At 48.7% G+C, this 22,267-nt stretch overlaps 1 protein-coding gene across 2 annotated transcripts in view; it reads left to right on the top strand.

The window, feature by feature from the left end:
• The window catches only part of CEP63 (centrosomal protein 63), a 117,769-nt gene that overhangs the window by 87,407 nt on the left and 8,095 nt on the right, over positions 1-22,267 (top strand). For both annotated transcript variants that reach the window (XM_063915558.1, XM_063915559.1), the window contains 2 exons: positions 8,787-8,905; positions 12,990-13,209. In XM_063915558.1, the coding sequence (XP_063771628.1) occupies positions 8,787-8,905; positions 12,990-13,209 (339 nt within the window). The remainder of the gene's footprint in view (positions 1-8,786; positions 8,906-12,989; positions 13,210-22,267) is intronic.

Consider the following 22,267-nt stretch of genomic DNA (forward strand, 5'->3'; position numbering starts at 1 on the left):
CAAGCTGGAATTCGAAGTGACGCCCCCTCACCGTTACCTAAAATCCGCCTTGCCAGCTTCTCCCACGGGGAGGGAGATAGTCCTGACTGCTATTCACAAGCTGTACCTCCAGCAAGTGATAATAATGGTACCCCCCTTCAGCAGGGAAGGGGTTACTATTCCACACTGTTTGTGGTACCGAAACCGGACGGTTCGGTAAGACCCATTCTAAATTTAAAATCCTTGAACATTTACATGAAAAAGTTCAGGTTCAAAATGGAATCGCTCAGAGCGGTCATTGCCAGCCTGGAAGAGGGGGATTTTATGGTATCTCTGGACATCAAGGATGCGTACTTGCATGTCCCCATTTATCCGCCTCACCAGGAGTACCTCAGGTTTGTGGTACAGGACTGTCATTACCAATTCCAGACGTTGCCGTTTGGTCTATCCACGGCACCGAGAGTCTTTACCAAGGTAATGGCGGAGATGATGGTACTTCTCCGGAAGCAAGGAGTTACAGTTATCCCGTACTTGGACGATCTCCTCATAAAGGCGAGGTCCAGAGAGCAGTTGTTGGTCAGCGTAGCGCACTCTCAGGAAGTGTTGCTACGGCACGGCTGGATTCTGAATATTCCAAAGTCGCAGCCGATTCCTACGACGCGTCTGCCCTTCCTGGGCATGATTCTGGACACAGAACAGAAGAAGGTATTTCTCCCGGAGGAGAAGGCTCAGGAGTTAGTGACCATGGTCAGGGATCTCCTGAAACCAAAGCAGGTGTCGGTGCATCACTGCACGCGAGTCCTGGGAAAGATGGTAGCGTCATACGAAGCCATTCCTTTCGGCAGGTTCCATGCCAGGATCTTTCAGTGGGATCTGTTGGACAAGTGGTCCGGATCGCATCTTCAGATGCATCGGCTGATCGCCCTGTTCCCGAGGGCCAGGGTGTCTCTTCTGTGGTGGCTGCAGAGTGCTCATCTTCTCGAGGGCCGCAGGTTCGGCATACAGGACTGGGTCCTGGTGACCACGGATGCAAGCCTCCGCGGATGGGGGGCAGTCACTCAGGGAAGAAACTTCCAGGGGCTGTGGTCAAGTCAGGAGACTCGTCTGCACATAAACATACTGGAATTAAGGGCCATATACAACGCCCTGAGTCAAGCGGAGCCCCTGCTTCGAGACCAACCAGTGCTGATTCAGTCAGACAACATCACGGCAGTCGCCCATGTAAACCGACAGGGCGGCACAAGAAGCAGGGTGGCGATGGCGGAAGCCACAAGGATTCTTCGTTGGGCGGAGAATCACGTACAAGCACTGTCAGCAGTGTTCATTCCGGGAGTGGACAACTGGGAAGCAGACTTCCTCAGCAGGCACGACCTCCACCCGGGAGAGTGGGGACTTCATCAAGAAGTCTTCGAGCAGATTGCAAATCGGTGGGAACGGCCACAGGTGGACATGATGGCGTCCCGCCTAAACAAAAAGCTAAAAAAATATTGCGCCAGGTCAAGGGACCCTCAGGCGATAGCTGTGGACGCACTGGTAACTCCGTGGGTGTTCCAGTCGGTATATGTGTTTCCTCCTCTTCCTCTCATACACAAGGTACTGAGAATAGTAAGAAAAAGAGGAGTGAGAACAATACTCATTGTTCCGGATTGGCCAAGAAGGACTTGGTACCCAGAACTTCAAGAGATGGTCACAGAGGACCCATGGCCTCTGCCTCTCAGACAGGACCTGTTGCAGCAGGGGCCCTGTCTGTTCCAAGACTCACCGCGGCTGCGTTTGACGGCATGGCGGTTGAACGCCGGATCCTAGCGGAAAAGGGTATACCGGATGAATTAATTCCTACGCTGATAAGAGCTAGGAAGGATGTGACAGCAAAGCATTATCACCGCATATGGCGGAAATATGTTGCTTGGTGTGAGGCCAGGAAGGCCCCTACAGAGGACTTCCAGTTGGGTCGTTTTCTGCATTTCCTACAGTCAGGTGTGACTATGGGCCTCAAATTAGGGTCCATAAAGGTTCAGGTCTCGGCCCTATCCATTTTCTTTCAAAAAGAACTGGCTTCACTGCCTGAGGTTCAGACGTTTGTAAAGGGAGTGCTGCATATTCAGCCTCCTTTTGTGCCACCAGTGGCACCTTGGGATCTTAACGTTGTGTTGGATTTCCTGAAATCCCACTGGTTTGAGCCACTTAAGACCGTGGAGCTAAAATATCTCACGTGGAAAGTGGTCATACTATTGGCCTTAGCTTCGGCTAGGCGTGTGTCAGAATTGGCGGCTTTGGCATGTAAGAGCCCCTATCTGATCTTCCATATGGACAAGGCAGAATTGAGGACTCGTCCCCAATTTCTCCCTAAGGTGGTATCATCGTTTCATTTGAACCAACCTATTGTGGTGCCTGCGGCTACTAGGGACTTGGAGCATTCCAAGTTGCTGGACGTAGTCCGGGCTTTGAAAATTTATGTTTCCAGAACGGCGGGAGTCAGAAAACTGACTCGCTGTTTATTCTGTATGCTGCCAACAAGGTTGGCGCTCCTGCTTCGAAGCAGACTATTGCTCGCTGGATCTGTAGCACGATTCAGCTGGCTCACTCTGCGGCTGGATTGCCGCATCCAAAATCAGTAAAAGCCCATTCCACAAGGAAGGTGGGCTCTTCTTGGGCGGCTGCCCGAGGGGTCTCGGCTTTACAGCTTTGCCGAGCTGCTACTTGGTCGGGTTCAAACACATTTGCTAAGTTCTACAAGTTTGATACCCTGGCTGAGGAGGACCTTGAGTTTGCTCATTCGGTGCTGCAGAGTCGTCCGCACTCTCCCGCCTGTTTGGGAGCTTTGGTATAATCCCCATGGTCCTTACGGAGTACCCAGCATCCACTAGGACGTCAGAGAAAATAAGAATTTACTCACCGGTAATTCTATTTCTCGTAGTCCGTAGTGGATGCTGGGCGCCCGTCCCAAGTGCGGACTTCTTCTGCAATACGTGTATATAGTTATTGCTTACTAAAGGGTTATTGTTATGAGCCATCCGTTGATTGAGGCTCAGTTATTGTTCATACTGTTAACTGGGTATTGTTATCACAAGTTATATGGTGTGATTGGTGTGGCTGGTATGAGTCTTACCCTGGATTCCAAATCCTTTCCTTGTAGTGTCAGCTCTTCCGGGCACAGTTTCCCTAACTGAGGTCTGGAGGAGGGGCATAGAGGGAGGAGCCAGTGCACACCAGATAGTACCTAATCTTTCTTTTAGAGTGCCCAGTCTCCTGCGGAGCCCGTCTATTCCCCATGGTCCTTACGGAGTCCCCAGCATCCACTACGGACTACGTGAAATAGAATTACCGGTGAGCTAATTCTTATTTTCACAGGGAGCACTGCTGGCAACAGGCTCCCTGCATCGAGGGACTGGGGAGAGAGGAGCAGACCTTCTTGTCAAAGATAGGCTCTGCTTCCTCGGCTACTGGACACCATTAGCTCCATAGGGGGTGAACGCAGGTTCTTACTGGGCGTCCACCCCCGGAGCCGCACCGCCGTTCTCCTCACAGAGCCAGAAGCACAGAAGTCAGAAGACGTCTCAGGCGGCAGAAGCCTTCAGCTTCACTGAGGTAACGCACAGCACTGCAGCTGTGCGTCATTGCTCCCATACACCTCACACACTCCGGTCACTGTAAGGGCGCAGGGGGGGGCGCCCTGGGCAGCAATATGAACCTCTGCATGGCAAAAAGACTATATACATGTACAGGTGGGCTCTGTACATGTATATAAAAGAGCCCCCGCCATATTTTCCTAAGTTTGAGCGGGACAGAAGCCCGCCGCCGAGGGGGCGGGGCTTCTCCCTCGGCACTCACCAGCGCCATTTTCTCTCCACAGCACTGCTGAGAGGAAGCTCCCCGGACTCTCCCCTGCTTACACGGTGAAAGGGTGCTTAAAAGAGAGGGGGGCACATAATTGGCGGTTTACATATTACACAGCGCTGCTGGGGAAAAACATTTTGTGTTAGTCTCCAGGGTTATTGCGCTGGGGTGTGTGCTGGCATACTCTCTCTCTGTCTCTCCAAAGGGCCTTGACAGGGATACTGTCTTCAGGAAAGGGGTTCCCTGTGTGTGTGAAGTGTGTCGGTACGCGTGTGTCGACATGTTTGACGAGGAAGGCTCGCTTAATGTGGAGGGGGAGTGCTTGAATGTCAGGTCGCCGTCGGCAACACCGACACCGGAATGGGTGGATATGCTGAATGTCTTGAATGCAAATGTAAATCTATTGCATAAAAGGTTAGACAAGGCAGAAGCTAGGGATCAGTCAGGTACCCAGTCCATGCCTGTCCCTGTAGCGCCAGGCCCTTCGGGGTCTCAGAAAGCGCACCATATCCCAGATCGATGACACAGATTCTGACTCTAGTGTCGACTATGAAGATGCAGAATTACAGCCGAAGGTGGCTAAGGGTATACGGTACATGATTATGGCCATTAAAGAGGTTTTGCATATTACTGAGGAACCCCCTGTCCCTGACACGAGGGTACACATGTATAAAGAGAAAAAGCCTGAAGTCACTTTTCCATCAACATTTGAGTTAAGTGAATTGTGCGAAAAGGATTGGGACTCTCCAGATAGGAGACCACAAGTTCCCAAAAGGATTCTTATGGCGTATCCCTTTCCACAAACTGATAGGATACGCTGGGAATCTTCACCAAAGGTGGACAAGGCGCTGACACGCTTGTCCAAAAAGGTGGCACTGCTTTCTCAGGATACGGCTTCCCTCAAGGAACCGGCTGATCGCAGGCAGGAAATTACCTTGAAGCGCATTTACACTATTGCTAGACCGGCTATGGCGTCGGCCTGGGTTTGTAGTGCGGTTGTGGCATGGGTAGATTCCTTATCTGCGGAGATTGACACCTTTGATAGGGATGCCATTCAAATGACCATAGAGCATATCAGAGATGCTGCCTTGTATATGAGAGATGCTCAGAGAGACATTTGTTTATTAAGCTCCAGAATAAATGCTATGTCTATTTCTGCTAGGCGACTCCTGTGGACCCGGCAGTGGACGGGAGATGCCGATTCTAAGCGGCACATGGAGTCCTTGCCGTACAAGGGGGAGGAGTTGTTTGGAGGCGGCCTCTCGGACCTAGTCTCTACGGCTACGGCTGGTAAGTCGAATTTCTTGCCTTATGTCCCCCCGCAGCATACTAAGAAGGCACCTCATTATCAAATGCAGTCCTTTCGTTCCAATAAAAACAAGAAGGTGCGGGGATCGTCTTTTGTTACCAGAGGAAAAGGCAGGGGAAAGAAGCTGCACACAGCTAGTTCCCAAGAGCAGAAGTCCTCCCCTGCGTCTGCAAAATCCACCGCATGACGCTGGGGCTTCCCGGGGGGAGGCAGATCTGGTGGGGGCTCGTCTTCGGTTTTTCAGCCACGTCTGGGTTCAATCGCAGGTGGATCCCTAGGCAATAGAGATTGTTGCTCAGGAATACAGGCTGGAATTCGAAGACTTGCCTCCTCGCCGGTTTTTCAAATCTGCTCTGCCGACTTCCCCGTCAGAGAGGGAGTCAGTGTTGACAGCAATCCAAAAATTGTATGTTCAACAGGTGATTGTCACAGTTCCTCATCTCCAGCAGGGAGAGGGATATTATTCAACCCTGTTTGTGGTCCCGAAACCGGACGGTTCGGTCAGGCCCATTTTAAACCTGAAATCTCTGAACTTGTACTTGAAAAGGTTCAAGTTCAAAATGGAATCACTCCGGGCGGTCATCGCCAGCCTGGAGGGGGGGGATTGGATGGTGTCCTTGGACATAAAGGATGCATACCTTCATGTTCCAATATTCCCCCCTAAACAGGCATTCCTGAGATTTGCAGTGCAGGACTGTCACTACCAATTTCAGACGTTGCCGTTTGGGCTTTCCACGGCCCCGAGGATTTTCATCAAGGTAATGGCGGAAATGATGGTGCTCCTGCGCAGGCAGGGGGTCACAATTATCCCATACTTGGACGATCTCCTCATAAAGGCGAGATCTCGGGAGAAGTTGCTGGACTGCGTGTCTCTGTCCGTGAAGACGTTGCAGCTACACGGCTGGATTCTCAATATACCGAAGTCCCAGCTAGTTCCTACAACGCGTCTGACATTTCTGGGCCTGATCCTAGACACAGACCAGAAAAAGGTTTTTCTTCCGATCGAAAAGGTTCAGGAACTCATGACCATGGTCAGGAACCTATTGAAACCAAAGAAGGTTTCAGTGCATCAGTGCACGCGGGTCCTGGGGAAGATGGTGGCTTCATACGAGGCCATCCCTTTCGGCAGATTCCATGCGAGGACTTTTCAATGGGACCTCTTGGACAAGTGGTCCGGGTCCCATTTACAAATGCATCAAAGGATCACCCTGTCTCCCAGGACCAGGGTATCTCTCCTGTGGTGGCTGAACAGTGCTCACCTTCTAGAGGGTCGCAGGTTCGGCATTCAGGACTGGGTCCTGGTAACCACGGACGCAAGCCTCCGAGGCTGGGGAGCAGTGGCACTGGGAAGAAATTTCCAAGGTCTCTGGTCAAGCTTGGAGACTTGTCTCCACATCAACATCCTGGAGTTGAGGGCCGTATACAATGCCCTGCGCCAAGCGGAGAACTTACTTCAGAGAAGACCGGTTCTGATTCAGTCAGACAATGTCACGGCAGTGGCTCATATAAACCGCCAAGGCGGAACAAGGAGCAGAGTGGCCATGGCAGAAGCGACCAGGATTCTACGCTGGGCGGAAGGCCATGTAAGCGCGCTGTCCGCGGTGTTCATCCCGGGGGTGGACAACTGGGAGGCGGACTTCCTCAGCAGGCACGACCTGCATCCGGGGGAGTGGGGACTTCATCAAGAAGTCTTTGCACAGATCGCGGATCGGTGGGGCCTGCCTCAAATAGACATGATGGCGTCCCGTCTCAACAAAAAGCTAAAGCGGTATTGCGCCAGGTCAAGGGACCCTCAGGCGGTAGCGGTAGACGCTCTGGTGACACCTTGGGTGTTCAGATCGATCTATGTGTTTCCTCCTCTTCCTCTCATACCCAAGGTGTTGAGAATTATAAGAATAAGCAAGGTCAGAACAATCCTCATTGTTCCAGATTGGCCATGGAGGACTTGGTATCCGGAACTGCAAGAGTTGCTCACAGAAGATCCGTGGCCTCTTCCTCTAAGGCAGGACCTGCTACAGCAGGGGCCCTGTCTGTTCCAAGACTTACCGCGGCTGCGTTTGACGGCATGGCGGTTGAATGCCGGATCCTAGCGGAAAAAGGAATTCCGGAGGAAGTCATTCCAACCCTGATCAAGGCTAGGAAATACGTGACGTTAAAACATTATCACCGTATATGGCGGAAATATGTTTCTTGGTGTGAGGCCAGAGCTGCTCCTCTGGAGGAGTTCCATTTGGGCCGTCTACTTCACTTCCTTCAAACAGGAGTGACCTTGGGCCTAAAATTTGGGTCCATAAAGGTCCAGATTTCGGCCTTATCCATTTTCTTTCAAAGAGAATTAGCCTCTCTTCCTGAGGTACAGACTTTTGTGAAGGGGGTGCTGCATATTCAGCCTCCCTTTGTGCCTCCGTTGGCGCCTTGGGATCTTAACGTGGTGTTACGTTTCCTCAAGTCACCTTGGTTTGAACCACTTAAAACTGTGGAGTTGAAATACCTCACATGGAAAGTGATCATGTTGTTGGCGTTAGCTTCGGCGAGACGTGTTTCAGAATTGGCGGCTTTATCGCATAAAAGCCCATACTTGGTTTTTCACGTGGATAGGGCAGAGTTGAGGACTCGTCCTCACTTTCTGCCAAAAGTGGTCTCATCTTTTCATGTGAACCAACCTATTGTCGTGCCTGTGGCTACAAGGGACTTGGAGGATTCTGAGTCCCTGGATGTAGTCAGGGCTTTGAAGATTTATGTGACCAGAACGGCTCGGATCAGGAAGACTGAAGCTTTGTTTGTTCTGTATGCGGCCAACAAGGTTGGCGCCCCTGCTTCAAAGCAGACTATTGCTCGCTGGATCTGTAACACGATTCAGCAGGCACATTCTACGGCAGGATTGCCGTTACCGAAATCGGTTAAGGCCCACTCCACTAGGAAAGTGGGCTCTTCTTGGGCGGCTGCCCGAGGGGTCTCGGCATTACAGTTGTGCCGAGCAGCTACTTGGTCGGGGACAAACACCTTTGCAAAGTTCTATAAGTTTGATACCCTGGCTGAGGAGGACCTCCTGTTTGCTCAATCAGTGCTGTAGAGTCATCCGCACTCTCCCGCCCGTTTGGGAGCTTTGGTATAATCCCCATGGTCCTTACGGAGTCCCAGCATCCTCAAGGACGTTAGAGAAAATAAGATTTTACTTACCGGTAAATCTATTTCTCGTAGTCCGTAGAGGATGCTGGGCGCCCGTCCCAAGTGCGGACTTCTTCTGCAAGACTTGTATATAGTTATTGCTTACATAAGGGTTATGTTATAGTTTTCGGTGATACCGTGGCTATGTTGTTGTACATACTGTTAACTGGGTAAGTTATCACAAGTTATACGGTGTGATTGGTGTGGCTGGTATGAATCTCGCCCTTAGATTTACAAAAATCCTTCCTCGTACTGTCCATCTCCTCTGGGCACAGTTTCCCTAACTGAGGTCTGGAGGAGGGTCATAGAGGGAGGAGCCAGTGCACACCCAGAATCCAAAGCTTTCTTAAAGTGCCCTATCTCCTTCGGAGCCCGTCTATTCCCCATGGTCCTTACGGAGTCCCAGCATCCTCTACGGACTACGAGAAATAGATTTACCGGTAAGTAAAATCTTATTTTTTGTATGTTTATCCGATGTTCTTTTCATTCTCAGGCTTTGGATAACCTGGAGTGTGAGAACAAGAGACTGCAGAAAGAATTGTCACAGACCAGAAGAAATCTGGAGCTTGTTCTGCAGACGAGACCGTCTGACATTCAGAGTGCAGTGGAGAGGTGAGCGACCTGGTGCACAGTCTCTCGCTAGGGAACCACTTGTATCAGGGCCTAATTCAGACCTGGTCGCTGCAGTGGTAGCGAACACAGGCTGAAGGCATCTCACTGGTGCGATCGCCTCTGTCCGATTGACAGGCAGAGGCTGTCGCGGGACGGAGTTGCATGGCGTTGGGTGTGCTCAGTCCGGACAACCCAGGCGTGTCCGGACTGCTTGCGGGGTGGGCCGCGGCAGCTGCGTGACGTCACACGCAGCCGCTGCGACCAAAAACATGTCGGGTAGCCACCTGCCTTCGCAGCTAGGTTGCGTAGGCAGGGAGCTGCTTGGCAGGTGCGACAGCACGTCTGCAGGAGGTGTGGGGGGGGGGGGGGATGGGGCATTCCATGTGGGGTGGACTAGCCCTGTGCTGGGCGACCCCCCGCATGCCTAAGTTTTTGATAGTAGATGTGTAGTTTTTTCACACATCTACGATCAGGTCTGAATTACGCCCTCTGTTTTATCTCATTTAGCCAAGTTGACCTATAATTGCCACATGTGGATCTCCGTGAGACACAAACATGACATACATTATTTAGAGTGAATGTTGCCTGATTCATTGTAAAGTACTATGCAGATGTGTTTGTGAAAGGAATTCCCTGTAATATCATACAGTGGCAGAAAGGCCTGATTAAAGCACTGAGATACAGACCAGAGTGTGCTAGAAGCACCAGAACAGAGATCAACACCCCAGGCAGGAAAGAGGAATTACACAGGTTGTGACAGGTGCAAGAATAGACACTAGTTCAGTTTTGAAATCATGTTATTGGGTTGCATTAATTGTGTGCAAGAAACTTTGGGAAGAGGTCAGAAAGTGTATTTTCCCTTACACATTGATAAGCGCACCACCATGACAGGCTCGCTGACCTTAGGGCACAAGCAGTGAAAAGGTTAACTGCCCATTCTCTCCTTCACATTCCCCAGTGTATTCCAGCACCTTCAGATGGCTGAGATGAGAAAATGTTTTTTAATTTTTTTTATGAGGTGTCCCATACAAGATACTGTATAGGAGGGGTGTAGTATGGTATGCCGGCGGCCAGCATACCGGCGCTGGAATCCCGACCGCCGGCATACCGACAGCTGGGCGAGCAAAATGAGCCCCTTGCGGGCTCCCTGCACTCACCACGCTGTGGCGCACTCTATCTATTCTCCCTCCAGGGGGTCGTGAACCCCCAAGAGGGAGAAAAGGTGTAGGTATGTCGGGATTCCGGCGCCGGTATACTGTGCGCTGGGGTCCCAACAGCCGGCAAACTGAAGACCACCTCTATAGGAGCACAGAGCGCCCTTTCTCCTTACCTCACCTACTGTGTGCCAGGGGGTGAGAGCATTGACATCAAGAGAAGGAATTGCAGATGGTGTATCCTGTAGCTCATGGTGTGAATGTCACAGGAGTAAATTGGAAAACCCTTCTGTCCTTCAGTATGGAAAGACCTAGGAGGAAATGTAATAGGGTCTGAGTACGCTGAGGTCTGGGATTTTGGTCGTATTTTAAAGCAGCAATCATTTACAAGGCAAGGTTTTGCCCTGTAACTAATTGCCACTTTAAAAATGAGTACAATCGGCCAAAATCCCAGACCTCGGTACACTCGGACTCTATTACATTTCCCCCCTAACCTCTTGTATAGTCCTACTATTACTCCGATATGGCACTATCTTCAAAATGGGTGGAACAAAAGTTTCAAAATAACAACATTAAGTGGCTTGAGTAAAGTTTTTGACATGCACACCTGTGTTTCTATTTGCGTACAATACACACTTTTCACTGGGTATGTGCACAAATAGGTCACTTTTATTTTGTCAAGTAACTATCCCATACTTTCTGGATCACTACCAACTGCAGTAGCTCAGTTTACGCCAGCATATATAACTACTTATATGTTGTTGCCAATACCACAGAAGAGTTCAGAACTGCGAATGAACTCTAACATAAAGACTAGGTTAAAATTATTGTGTCATAACTATCATCTTTACCTTCTGTATTAACTTTGTTTAACCTCTTCAGTGGTATGCACGGAAATATTCCGGGTTAGCCAGCGCTGGCTACCCCGGAAGATTTCCATGCATACTACCTTCTGACTCCCAGGGGACAGCCGTGCAGCGTGCACGGCGCCCGGGAATCAGCATACTCCGTTATGGAATTTAGCCCGCCCCCCGGACTCCTATTGGCCGGGGGTCGGGCTTAGCCGTAAAATGGCTTATGTTGATTCCCGGGCGCAGGAAGGCAGCCGGGAATCCGCACTGGGGCTGGCGATCCCCGTGGGTGTTGCCCACTGGCGATCGCCAGACGATAACCTTGCCCTGCCCCCGCCTCCCTGCACCTTCCCCCCTTCCCTGCACCTTCCCCCACTTCCCTGCACCCCCCTCCCTCCCCCCACGCCAATTTAAAAACACACCCCTCAGGGTGTATTTTTAAATCAAAAACACACCACTGAAGGGGTTAATTAGTGGATTCACTGGGACTCTTTATTGCTGTCACTAACCTAGTTATTTCCACATATAAGGAGTGGAGTTCTAATCAGATTGAATTGGAATTTATTCTGTTTTATTCTGGACTGCACTTTCATAAATAGATCTTGCATAGTCTGTGGTTTTTTATGTCCATTTTATGTCTGCTTGACTATTGTTTATGTTTATTTCTCAGTCAGCCACTAGGGGACACTGGAACATACTGACACTGGGGTATATATGGGTGGCTATAGGGAGCCTGGCACTTTAAATTTTAAACAAGTGTGAATATTGTTTATATTTATTTTAATAAACTGTCACTATAGCGACCAGGTTCACGTGGCGGTTTTTTATTTAGAGTGGACTTTAGTATTCTTAAAGATCTATAAGAACCCATCTCTGCTTTTTTTCAGAGCAGAGAGAACCCCTGGGTAATGCCGTTTCAGGGGTGTGTCTCAGCCTGGAAATGCTCCTGTGTACGCGATGGCTCCAGTGACTTACCCATAGGGTTGCTCATATGATTGATGATGCATCTTTGCACACAAGCGGCGGATTAGAGATGCCAGTGGGGGGAGGGGGGGCGTCTCTGTACAGATGCCATCAGTTGCGACATTAACATATTTTGCAGAACCGGTGTGCACGGAATCACAATCGCAACAGTATTAGCGTGCACCTTTGAATCTTGCTCAATGTCCCAACAAAGTGTGGAGTAACAGTGTACCTAATGCTTAATGTGTTAGTTTGTAATAAAGAAAATTTACAATATATAGGAAGATATTTAGCGGATTTCACAACATTTGCTGGGGTGGTATTCATGTGACTGCCGGTTAGCTGACCGACAGTCACATGACCTCCTCCACCAGCCCGACGGCTCACTATCCCGATGGTCGGCATGCCGACCAACAGGGACTATTTCCACTCGTGGGTGTCCACGCCACCCATAGAGTGGGAATAGAACCCGTGGTGACCGCAGGTCGCCACCGAGCCCGCAGCGTGGCATACGCAGCGAGCCCGCAAGGGGCTTGCTGCACTCGCCCCTCCCCGCCGGGATCCCGGCGTCGGTATGCTGCCGGGATCCTGGCGTCTGTAAGCTGACCGCCGGTCAGCAGTACTACACCCATTTGCTGCTAGTCCATACAGACAGTCACACTCTACAGTGGTGAGAACACCAGTGGGAAAAGAAGTAAAGGACTGTGCTGTCCTCTGCTTTGCTGCTTTTCTTCATATCCACTGGAGATTTGATGAGTTCTCTTACTAGTAATTCTTTCCTTGTAATGTCCATGACTGCATCCTTATTTCTACCCTTAAGTGCTCTATTGCCCATTTAAGACACTTTAACATGGATCGGTTCATCATAGTTTAAATCAGACATTCCAACCTCTGTCCTCAAGGTATACTAACAGTTCAGGTTTTAGTGATATCCTTGTTTGAGCACAAGTGACTTTATCAGTACCTTAGTTATTTTGATTTAACCATCTGTGCTGAAGCTTGGATATCCCTAAAACCTGCACTGTTAGTGTGCCTTGAGGACCTAGGTTGGGAATTCCTGGTTAAATGAACTCCAGACATGGTGGGGCTAATGGATTGTGTCTTTCATCGACGCAGGAGATCCCAGGAACTGTTGAGCCGACACGAAGAGGAGTTGAAGGCACTGAATGAGCATCTGAATAAGGTGTCGCAGCGATATGAAGAGGTGCTGCAGACTCTCCACTCCCAGCAAGAAGCTGCCTTTATTCTGAAAGGCTTAAGCAGGACAAGCTCTCTGGACAAAGGAGACGATGGAGATGTCCAAGATGGAAATGAGGATTCCTGCCTGGAGCCGCAGGTGAGGCTGTCTGCAGCAAGGACGTTGTGCTGCGCTTTTGTAAGGTTACCTGGATCCAATAAGTAGCAGTAGAAATAAGGGTGGCACTGAGAGTCTTTGCAATAATGGTGAATAAGCCGTGTCTTTTATTTCATCAACGTTTCGGGGACGCAGCCCCTTCGTCAGGACGAAACGTTGATGAAATAAAAGACACGGCTTATTCACCATTATTGCAAAGACTCTCAGTGCCGCCCTTATTTCTACTGCTATATATATATATATATATATATATATATATATATATATATATATATATATATATATAACCTCAATGCGCTAGTTTAAATACTTGGCTTAGTGATCTCTAAAATCTTTCTATTTTAAATCGCTTTGATTATTAGATAATGTTTTTTGTTCTAGGCTGCTTCCCAGAAATGCCCCTTTGCCAATATGGGCCTAAGATTTAGATCATTAATGCTTGTTTTGGGGACCGACCTACTGTTATTATGTGAAAAAGTTTTCACTAATTGCTTTATAGAGCGAAAAAATACCTTGAGGGTGGTGTGAATGAATTGTTAATTCCTTAAACCTGTTTTTACGAGTACACCCAGTCAATCCTAAGCATACCGTATGTATACATTTGTAAAACAATTTAATATAAATAAAACATAATGATAACAGTTCACATATGTTGTGAGTATAGTTTCTCTAACGTCCTAAGTGGATGCTGGGGACTCCGTAAGGACCATGGGGAATAGCGGCTCCGCAGGAGACTGGGCACATCTAAAGAAAGCTTTAGGACTATCTGGTGTGCACTGGCTCCTCCCCCTATGACCCTCCTCCAAGCCTCAGTTAGATCTCTGTGCCCGAACGAGAAGGGTGCACACTAGGGGCTCTCCTGAGCTTCTTAGTGAAAGTTTTAGTTTAGGTTTTTTATTTTCAGTGAGACCTGCTGGCAACAGGCTCACTGCATCGAGGGACTAAGGGGAGAAGAAGCGAACTCACCTGCGTGCAGAGTGGATTGGGCTTCTTAGGCTACTGGACATTAGCTCCAGAGGGACGATCACAGGCCCAGCTTGGATGGGTCCCAGAGCCGCGCCGCCGGCCCCCTTACAGAGCCAGAAGGCAGAAGAGGTCCGGAAAATCGGCGGCAGAAGACGTCCTGTCTTCAACAAGGTAGCGCACAGCACTGCAGCTGTGCGCCATTGCTCTCAGCACACTTCACACTTCGGTCACTGAGGGTGCAGGGTGCTGGGGGGGAGCGCCCTGAGACGCAATAAAAACACCTTAGATGGCAAAAAAATGCATCACATATAGCTCCTGGGCTATATGGATGCATTTAACCCCTGCCAGAATACATAGAAAAACAGGAGATAAGGCCGCCGATAAGGGGGCGGAGCCTATCTCCTCAGCACACTGGCGCCATTTTCCCTCACAGCTCCGTTGGAGGGAAGCTCCCTGGCTCTCCCCTGCAGTCACTACACTACAGAAAGGGTTAAAAAAGAGAGGGGGGCACTAATTAGGCGCAGTATTAACTATACAGCAGCTATAAAGGGAAAAACACTTATATAAGGTTATCCCTGTGTATATATATAGCGCTCTGGTGTGTGCTGGCAAACTCTCCCTCTGTCTCCCCAAAGGGCTAGTGGGGTCCTGTCCTCTATCAGAGCATTCCCTGTGTGTGTGCTGTATGTCGGTACTTTTGTGTCGACATGTATGAGGAGAAAAATAATGTGGAGACGGAGCAGATTGCCTGTAATAGTGATGTCACCCCTAGGGGGTCGACACCTGAGTGGATGAACTGTTGGAAGAAATTACTTGACAGTGTCAGCTCTGTATAAAAGACAGTGGTTGACATGAGACAGCCGGCTACTCAGCTTGTGCCTGTCCAGACGTCTCATAGGCCGCCAGGGGCTCTAAAGCGCCCGTTACCTCAGATGGCAGATATAGACGCCGACACGGATACTGACTCCAGTGTCGACGGTGAAGAGACAAATGTGACTTCCAGTAGGGCCACAAGTTACATGATTGAGGCAATGAAAAATGTTTTTACACATTTCTGATAATACGAGTACCACCAAAAAGGGGTATTATGTTCGGTGAGGAAAAACTACCTGTAGTTTTCCTGAATCTGAGAAATCAAATGAGGTGTGTGATGATGCGTGGGTTTCCCCCGATAACAACGGATAATTTCTAAAATATTATCGGCATTATATCCTTTCCCGCCAGAGGTTAGGGTGCGTTGGGAAACACCCCCTAGGGTGGATAAAGCGCTCACACGCTTGTAAGGGCTCTACCCTCGCCTGAGATGGCCGCCCTTAAGGATCCTGCTGATAGAAAGCAGGAGGGTATCCTAAAAGGTATTTACACACATACTGGTGTTATACTGCGACCAGCAATCGCCTCAGCCTGGATGTGCAGTGCTGGGTTGGCGTGGTCGGATTCCCTGACTGAAAATATTGATACCCTAGATAGGGACAGTATATTTTTGCCTATAGAGCATTTAAAAGATGCATTTCTATATATGCGTGATGCACAGCGGAATATTTGCCGACTGGCATCAAGTCTAAGTGCGTTGTCCATTTCTACCAGTAGAGGGTTATGGACACGTCAGTGGTCAGGTGATGCGTATTCCAAAACGGTATTTGGAAGTATTGCTTTATTAAGGGGAGGAGTTATTTGGGGTCGGTCTTTCAGACCTGGTGGCCACGGCAACAGCTGGGAAATCCACGTTTGTACCCCAGGTCGCCTCTCAACATGAGAAGACGCCGTATTATCAGGCGCAGTCTTTTCGTGGACAAGCGGGCAAAAGGTTCCTCATTTCTGCCCCGTGACAGAGGGAGAGGAAAAAGGCTGCAGAAATCAGCCAGTTCCCAGGAACAGAAACCCTCTCCCGCCTCTGCCAAGCCCTCAGTATACGCAGGGGCTTTACAAGCAGAATCAGGCACGGTGGGGGGCCTGTCTCAATGAATTTTAGCGCGCAGTGGGCTCACTCGCAAGTAGACCCCTGGATCCTTCAGGTGATATCTCAGGGGTACAAATTAGAATTCGAGACGTCTCCCCCTCGCCGTTTCCCAAAAGTCGGCTTTACCGATGTCTCCTTCTGACAGGGAGACAGTTTTGGAAGCCATTCACAAGCTGTATTCCCAGCAGGTGATAATCAAGATACCCCTCCTGCAACAGGGAACGGGGTATTATTCCACACTGTTGTGGTACCGAAGCCGGACGGCTCGGTGAGACCGATTCTAAATCTAAAATCTTTGAACACTTACATACAGAGGTTGAAATTCAAGATTGAGTCACTCAGAGCAGTGATTGCGAACCTGGAAGAAGGGGACTACATGATGTCTCGGGACATCAAGGATGCTTACCTTCATGTCAAAATTTACCCTTCTCACCAAGGGTACCTCAGGTTTATGGTACAGAACTGTCACTATCAGTTCAGACGCTGCCGTATGGATGGTCCACGGCACCCCGGGTCTTTACCAAGGTAATGGCCGAAATGATGATATTCCTTCGAAGAAAGGGAATTTTAGTTATCCCTTACTTGGACAATTCCCTGATAAGGGTAAGATCCAGGGAACAGTTGGAGGTCGGTGTAGCACTATCTCAGGTAGTGTTGCGGAAGCACGATTGGATTTTCAATATTCCAAAATCGCAGCTGGTTCCGACGACGTGTCTTCTGTTCCTAGGGATGATCCTGGACACAGTCTAGAAAAAGGTGTTTCTCACGGAGGAGAAAGCCAGGGAGTTATCCGAGCTAGTCAGGAACCTCCTAAAACCGAGCCAAGTCTCAGTGCATCAGTGCACAAGGGTTCTGGGTAAAAGGGTGGCTTCCTACGAAGCAATCCCATTCGACAGATTCCACGCAAGAACTTTCCAGTGGGACCTGCTGGACAAATGGTCCGGGTCGCATCTTCAGATGCATCAGCGGATAACCCTGTCACCAAGGACAAGGGTGTCCCTCCTGTGGTGGTTGCAGAGTGCTCATCTTCCAGAGAGCCGCAGATTAGGCATTCAGGACTGGGTCCTGGTGACCACGGATACCAGCCTGCGAGGCTGGAGAGCAGTCACACAGGGAAGGAATATCCAGGGCTTATGGTCAACCCTGGAGACATCACTTCACATAAATATCCTGAAGCTAAGGGACATTTACAATGCTCTAAGCTTAGCAAGACCTCTGCTTCAAGGTCAGCCGGTGTTGATCCAGTAGGACAACATCACGGCAGTCACCCACGTAAACAGACAGGGTGACACAAGAAGCAGGAGGGCAATAGCAGAAGCTGCAAGGATTCTTCGCTGGGCGGTAAATCATGTGATAGCACTGTCAGCAGTATTCATTCCGGGAGTGGACAACTGGGAAGCAGACTTCCTCAGCACGACCTCCACCCGGGAGAGTGGGGAATTCACCCAGAAGTCTTCCACATGATTATAAACCGTTGGGAAAAACTCGACAGGTATTGCGCCAGGTTAAGGGACCCTCAGGCAATAGCTGTAGGCGCTCTGGTAACACCGTGGGTGTACCAGTCAGTGTATGTGTTCCCTCCTCTGCCTCTCATACCCAAGGTACTGAGATTGATAAGATGGAGAGGAGTAAGCACTATATTCGTGGCTCCGGATTGGCCAAGAAGGACTTGGTAACCGGAACTTCAAGAGATGCTCACGGAGGATCCGTGGCCTCTACCTCTAAGAAGGGACCTGCTCCAGCAAGGACCCTGTCTGTTCCAAGACTTACCGCGGCTGCGTTTGACGGCATGGCGGTTTTGAACGCCGGATCCTGAAGGAAAAAAGGCATTCCGGATGAAGTCATCCCTATCCTGATCAAAGCCATGAAGGATGTAACCGCAAAACATTATCACCGCATTTGGCGAAAATATGTTGCGTGGTGCGAGGCCAGTAAGGCCCGACGGAGGAAATTCAACTGGGTCGATTCTTACATTTCCTGCAAACAGGAGTGTCTATGGGCCTGAAATTGGGGTCCATTAAGGTTCAAATTTCGGCCCTGTCAATTTTCTTCCAAAAAGAACTAGCTTCAGTCCCTGAAGTTCAGACGTTTGTAAAAGGGGTACTGCATATACAGCCTCCTTTTTGTGCCTCCAGTGGCACTTTGGGATCTCAATGTAGTTTTTGGGGTTCCAAAAGTCACATTGGTTTGAACCACTTAAATCTGTGGAGTTAAAATATCTCACATGGAAAGTGGTCATGCTGTTGGCCCTGGCCTGGGCCAGGCGCGTGTCAGAATTGGCGGCTTTATCCTGTAAAAGCCCTTATCTGATTTTCCATTCGGACAGGGCGGAATTGAGGACTCGTCCTCAGTTTCTCCCTAAGGTGGTTTCAGCGTTTTCACCTGAACCAACCTATTGTGGTGCCTGCGGCTACTAGGGACTTGGAGGACTCCAAGTTGCTAGACGTTGTCAGGGCCCTGAAAATATATGTTTCCAGGACGGCTGGAGTCAGAAAAACTGACTCGCTGTTTATCCTGTATGCACCCAACAAGCTGGGTGCTCCTGCTTCTAAGCAGACTATTGCTCGTTGGATTTGTAGTACAATTCAGCTTGCACATTCTGTGGCAGGCCTGCCACAGCCAAAAATCTGTAAATGCCCACTCCACAAGGAAGGGGGCTCATCTTGGGCGGCTGCCCGAGGGGTCTCGGCTTTACAACTTTGCCGAGCAGCTACTTGGTCAGGAGCAAATACGTTTGTAAAATTCTACAAAATTGATACCCTGGCTGAGGAGGACCTGGAGTTCTCTCATTTGGTGCTGCAGAGTCATCCGCACTCTCCCGCCCGTTTGGGAGCTTTGGTATAATCCCCATGGTCCTTACGGAGTCCCCAGCATCCACTTAGGACGTTAGAGAAAATAAGAATTTACTTACCGATAATTCTATTTCTCGTAGTCCGTAGTGGATGCTGGGCGCCCATCCCAAGTGCGGATTGTCTGCAATACTGGTACATAGTTATTGTTACCAAAAAATCGGGTTATTGCTGTAGTGAGCCATCTTTTCTAGAGGCTCCTCTGTTATCATGCTGTTAACTGGGTTCAGATCACAAGTTGTACGGTGTGATTGGTGTGGCTGGTATGAGTCTTACCCGGGATTCAAAATCCTTCCTTATTGTGTACGCTCGTCCGGGCACAGTATCCTAACTGAGGCTTGGAGGAGGGTCATAGGGGGAGGAGCCAGTGCACACCAGATAGTCCTAAAGCTTTCTTTAGATGTGCCCAGTCTCCTGCGGAGCCGCTATTCCCCATGGTCCTTACGGAGTCCCCAGCATCCACTACGGACTACGAGAAATAGAATTATCGGTAAGTAAATTCTTATTTTTTCCTTATGAACAGTTTGTACACCTGTATTTGTCACCATATACGACCAGAGTGGCTATTAGCCAATTACATTAGTTTATACAGCAACAACAACGTTTTCACTTTGCTGTTGCTGTATAAATGAATCTAATTGGCTGTATCCCCACTGTTTATGTTTTTGCATATATTCAATAAGAATTTAATGATGGGAGAAAATAGTAATAATTGCTGGGGGAGAAAATTAATACTAAAAGGTCTGCTTGGTGAATTAGTGGAGTCTTTACGCATTTTAAATTGGTAATAGAATGGGATTATTTTGGATTCTTGATACAAACCATATTTATAATCCTTATCCTTAATCATGTGGTTCTCTTTAGCCTCAGATAGGAATAGGTTTAGATTTTCTAGAGTTAGATCAGACTCTAATTTTATACGAGAGTAATCTTCCAGGGAAAAAGTGAAGCTGTCCCAAACTACTGCCCATCTGATTATCACCCAGGCACATGATTACGAGTCATCCCTGGTAACTAGGGCTACATCTGCTGATTGTGTGTCTAGCATACGCTGAAAGATTTCACTACATTAATCCTGAGAATGCTCTGCTTTGATCATCCTGTACTAGGGACCCGATTCAGACCTGATCGATGTTGTGCGAATATGCACAGCGAACCGATTATCGAATGGCTGCGCATGCGTTTGTATCACAATGCCCAGGCGCGTCGCCAAACAGCAACAGGATGGTGTGAAAATTTTGATCGCAAGGTGATTGACAGGAAGCGGACGTTTGTGGGTGGTAACTGGTCGTTTTCTGGGAGTGTCAGGAAAATGCAGACGTTCCCAAGCGTTTTCAGGGATGGGGTGTGACGTCAGCACCGGCCCCGATCAGCCTGTTTGTATCGCACTGTAGGAGTAAGTCCTGGGCTACGCATAGACTGGAAAAATCATTTGATAGTGAGTTGCGAACGGATTTGCAGCTGTCCGCTGTCTGACGGAATTTTCGCTCGGCGTACACGTGCATTTGCACACTTGCACGGGGCGGGTTTTCACTCTCCCTGGGCGGCGACTATCTGATCGCAGACCTCTGCAAATTTGCAGCACAGCGATCAGGTCTGAATTAGGCCCTAGATCTGTTTTGTCATCTGGGTCACTGACAATGAGATTTAACCAGCCCTCCTTTGCTGTAAGTGGGTGGTAAATAGAGGAAGAATAAATGTCTTCTGATGAGGAAATTCGTGAACACTTTGGCATTCGTATGAGGAAAATGGAAAGTGACAAGGAGAACCTGACGGGCACAAATACTCCAGACCGCATCCCTCTGTGTCTTTTATCCTCTCACATATGTGATCATGTATTACCTGCATATTGTAAGACATCAGTACACTATGGGCCTGATGTAATGACAGAGTCTGGCGACCATGCCTTGTAAGTGATCGCCCCTCTGTAAAAAATGTCCTCGCTCTCTGTTTATATTCTAGTCTGAACTGCGGTGCCGTAAATAATAGATCAAGGGGGTGCTGTAGATGTAGCATATCTAGACTTTAGTAAGGCATTTGACACTGTCCCACATCGCAGACTGCTAAATAAACTTGAAAGCGTGGGGGTGGATTATAAAACAGTTAAATGGATAAGAACCTGGTTGCAGGATAGGAAACAGACAGTTGTAGTAAATGGAGTGCAATCTATGGGGGGAAATGTTACCAGTGGAGTACCCCAGGGATCTGTACTTGGACCAGTTCTCTTTAATATCTTTGTTGGTGACATTGCAGATGGTATTGAAGGGAAGGTATGCCTTTTTGCAGATGATACAAAGATATGCAACAGGGTAGACACACCGGGAGGGGTAAAACAAATGATTGATGACCTAGCTAGGCTTGAGAAATGGTCAAGAACGTGGCAACTACAGTTTAATGCTAAAAAATGCAAAATCATGCACTTGGGTCTCAAAAACCCAAAGGCTAAATATAGTATCAAGGGTACTATAATAGAAACTACTGAGGAGGAAAGGGATTTAGGAGTCACTATTTCAAGTGACTTGAAGGCAGGAAAGCAATGCAACAAAGCAAAGAGAAAGGCAAGTCAGATGCTTGGTTGCATAGGGAGAGGAATCAGTAGCAGGAAAAAAGAAGTGATAATGCCACTGTATAGGTCATTGGTGCGGCCCCATCTGGAATACTGTGTCCAGTTCTGGAGACCATATCTCCAGAAGGATATAAATACAGTAGAGAGTGTACAAAGAAGGGCAACTAAAATGGTGCATGGCCTACATCACAAAACGTACCCGGAAAGGCTAAAAGATCTTAACATGTATAGTTTGGAGGAGAGAAGGGAAAGGGGAGACATGATAGAAACTTTCAAATATATCAAGGGTCTTAACAAAGTTCAGGAGGGAAACATTCTTCAAAGGAAGAGAAGTATTAGAACTCGAGGACATACACTGAGACTGGAGGGGGGGAGGTTCAGGGGAAATTTAAGGAAAAATTACTTCACAGAAAGGGTAGTGGATAAGTGGAATAGTCTCCCATCAGAGGTGGTAGAGGCTAAGACTGTAGAGCAATTTAAACATGCTTGGAATAGGCATATGAATATCCTTACAAAGAAATAAGGATCAAAAAGGGTTGAGATTACCTAAAGGATAAAAAAAAAGGGCAGACTAGATGGGCCAAGTGGTTCTTATCTGCCGGCAAATTCTATGTTTCTATGTAAGCGGTCCGCCGGCTCTTGCACTCCACATAGAAAACTGCAAGAGCCGGCGGAACGCTTACAGCACCATAGTTCAGA

Source organism: Pseudophryne corroboree, chromosome 4 (assembly GCF_028390025.1).
Source record: "Pseudophryne corroboree isolate aPseCor3 chromosome 4, aPseCor3.hap2, whole genome shotgun sequence".
Classification (NCBI taxonomy): Eukaryota; Metazoa; Chordata; class Amphibia; order Anura; family Myobatrachidae; genus Pseudophryne; species Pseudophryne corroboree.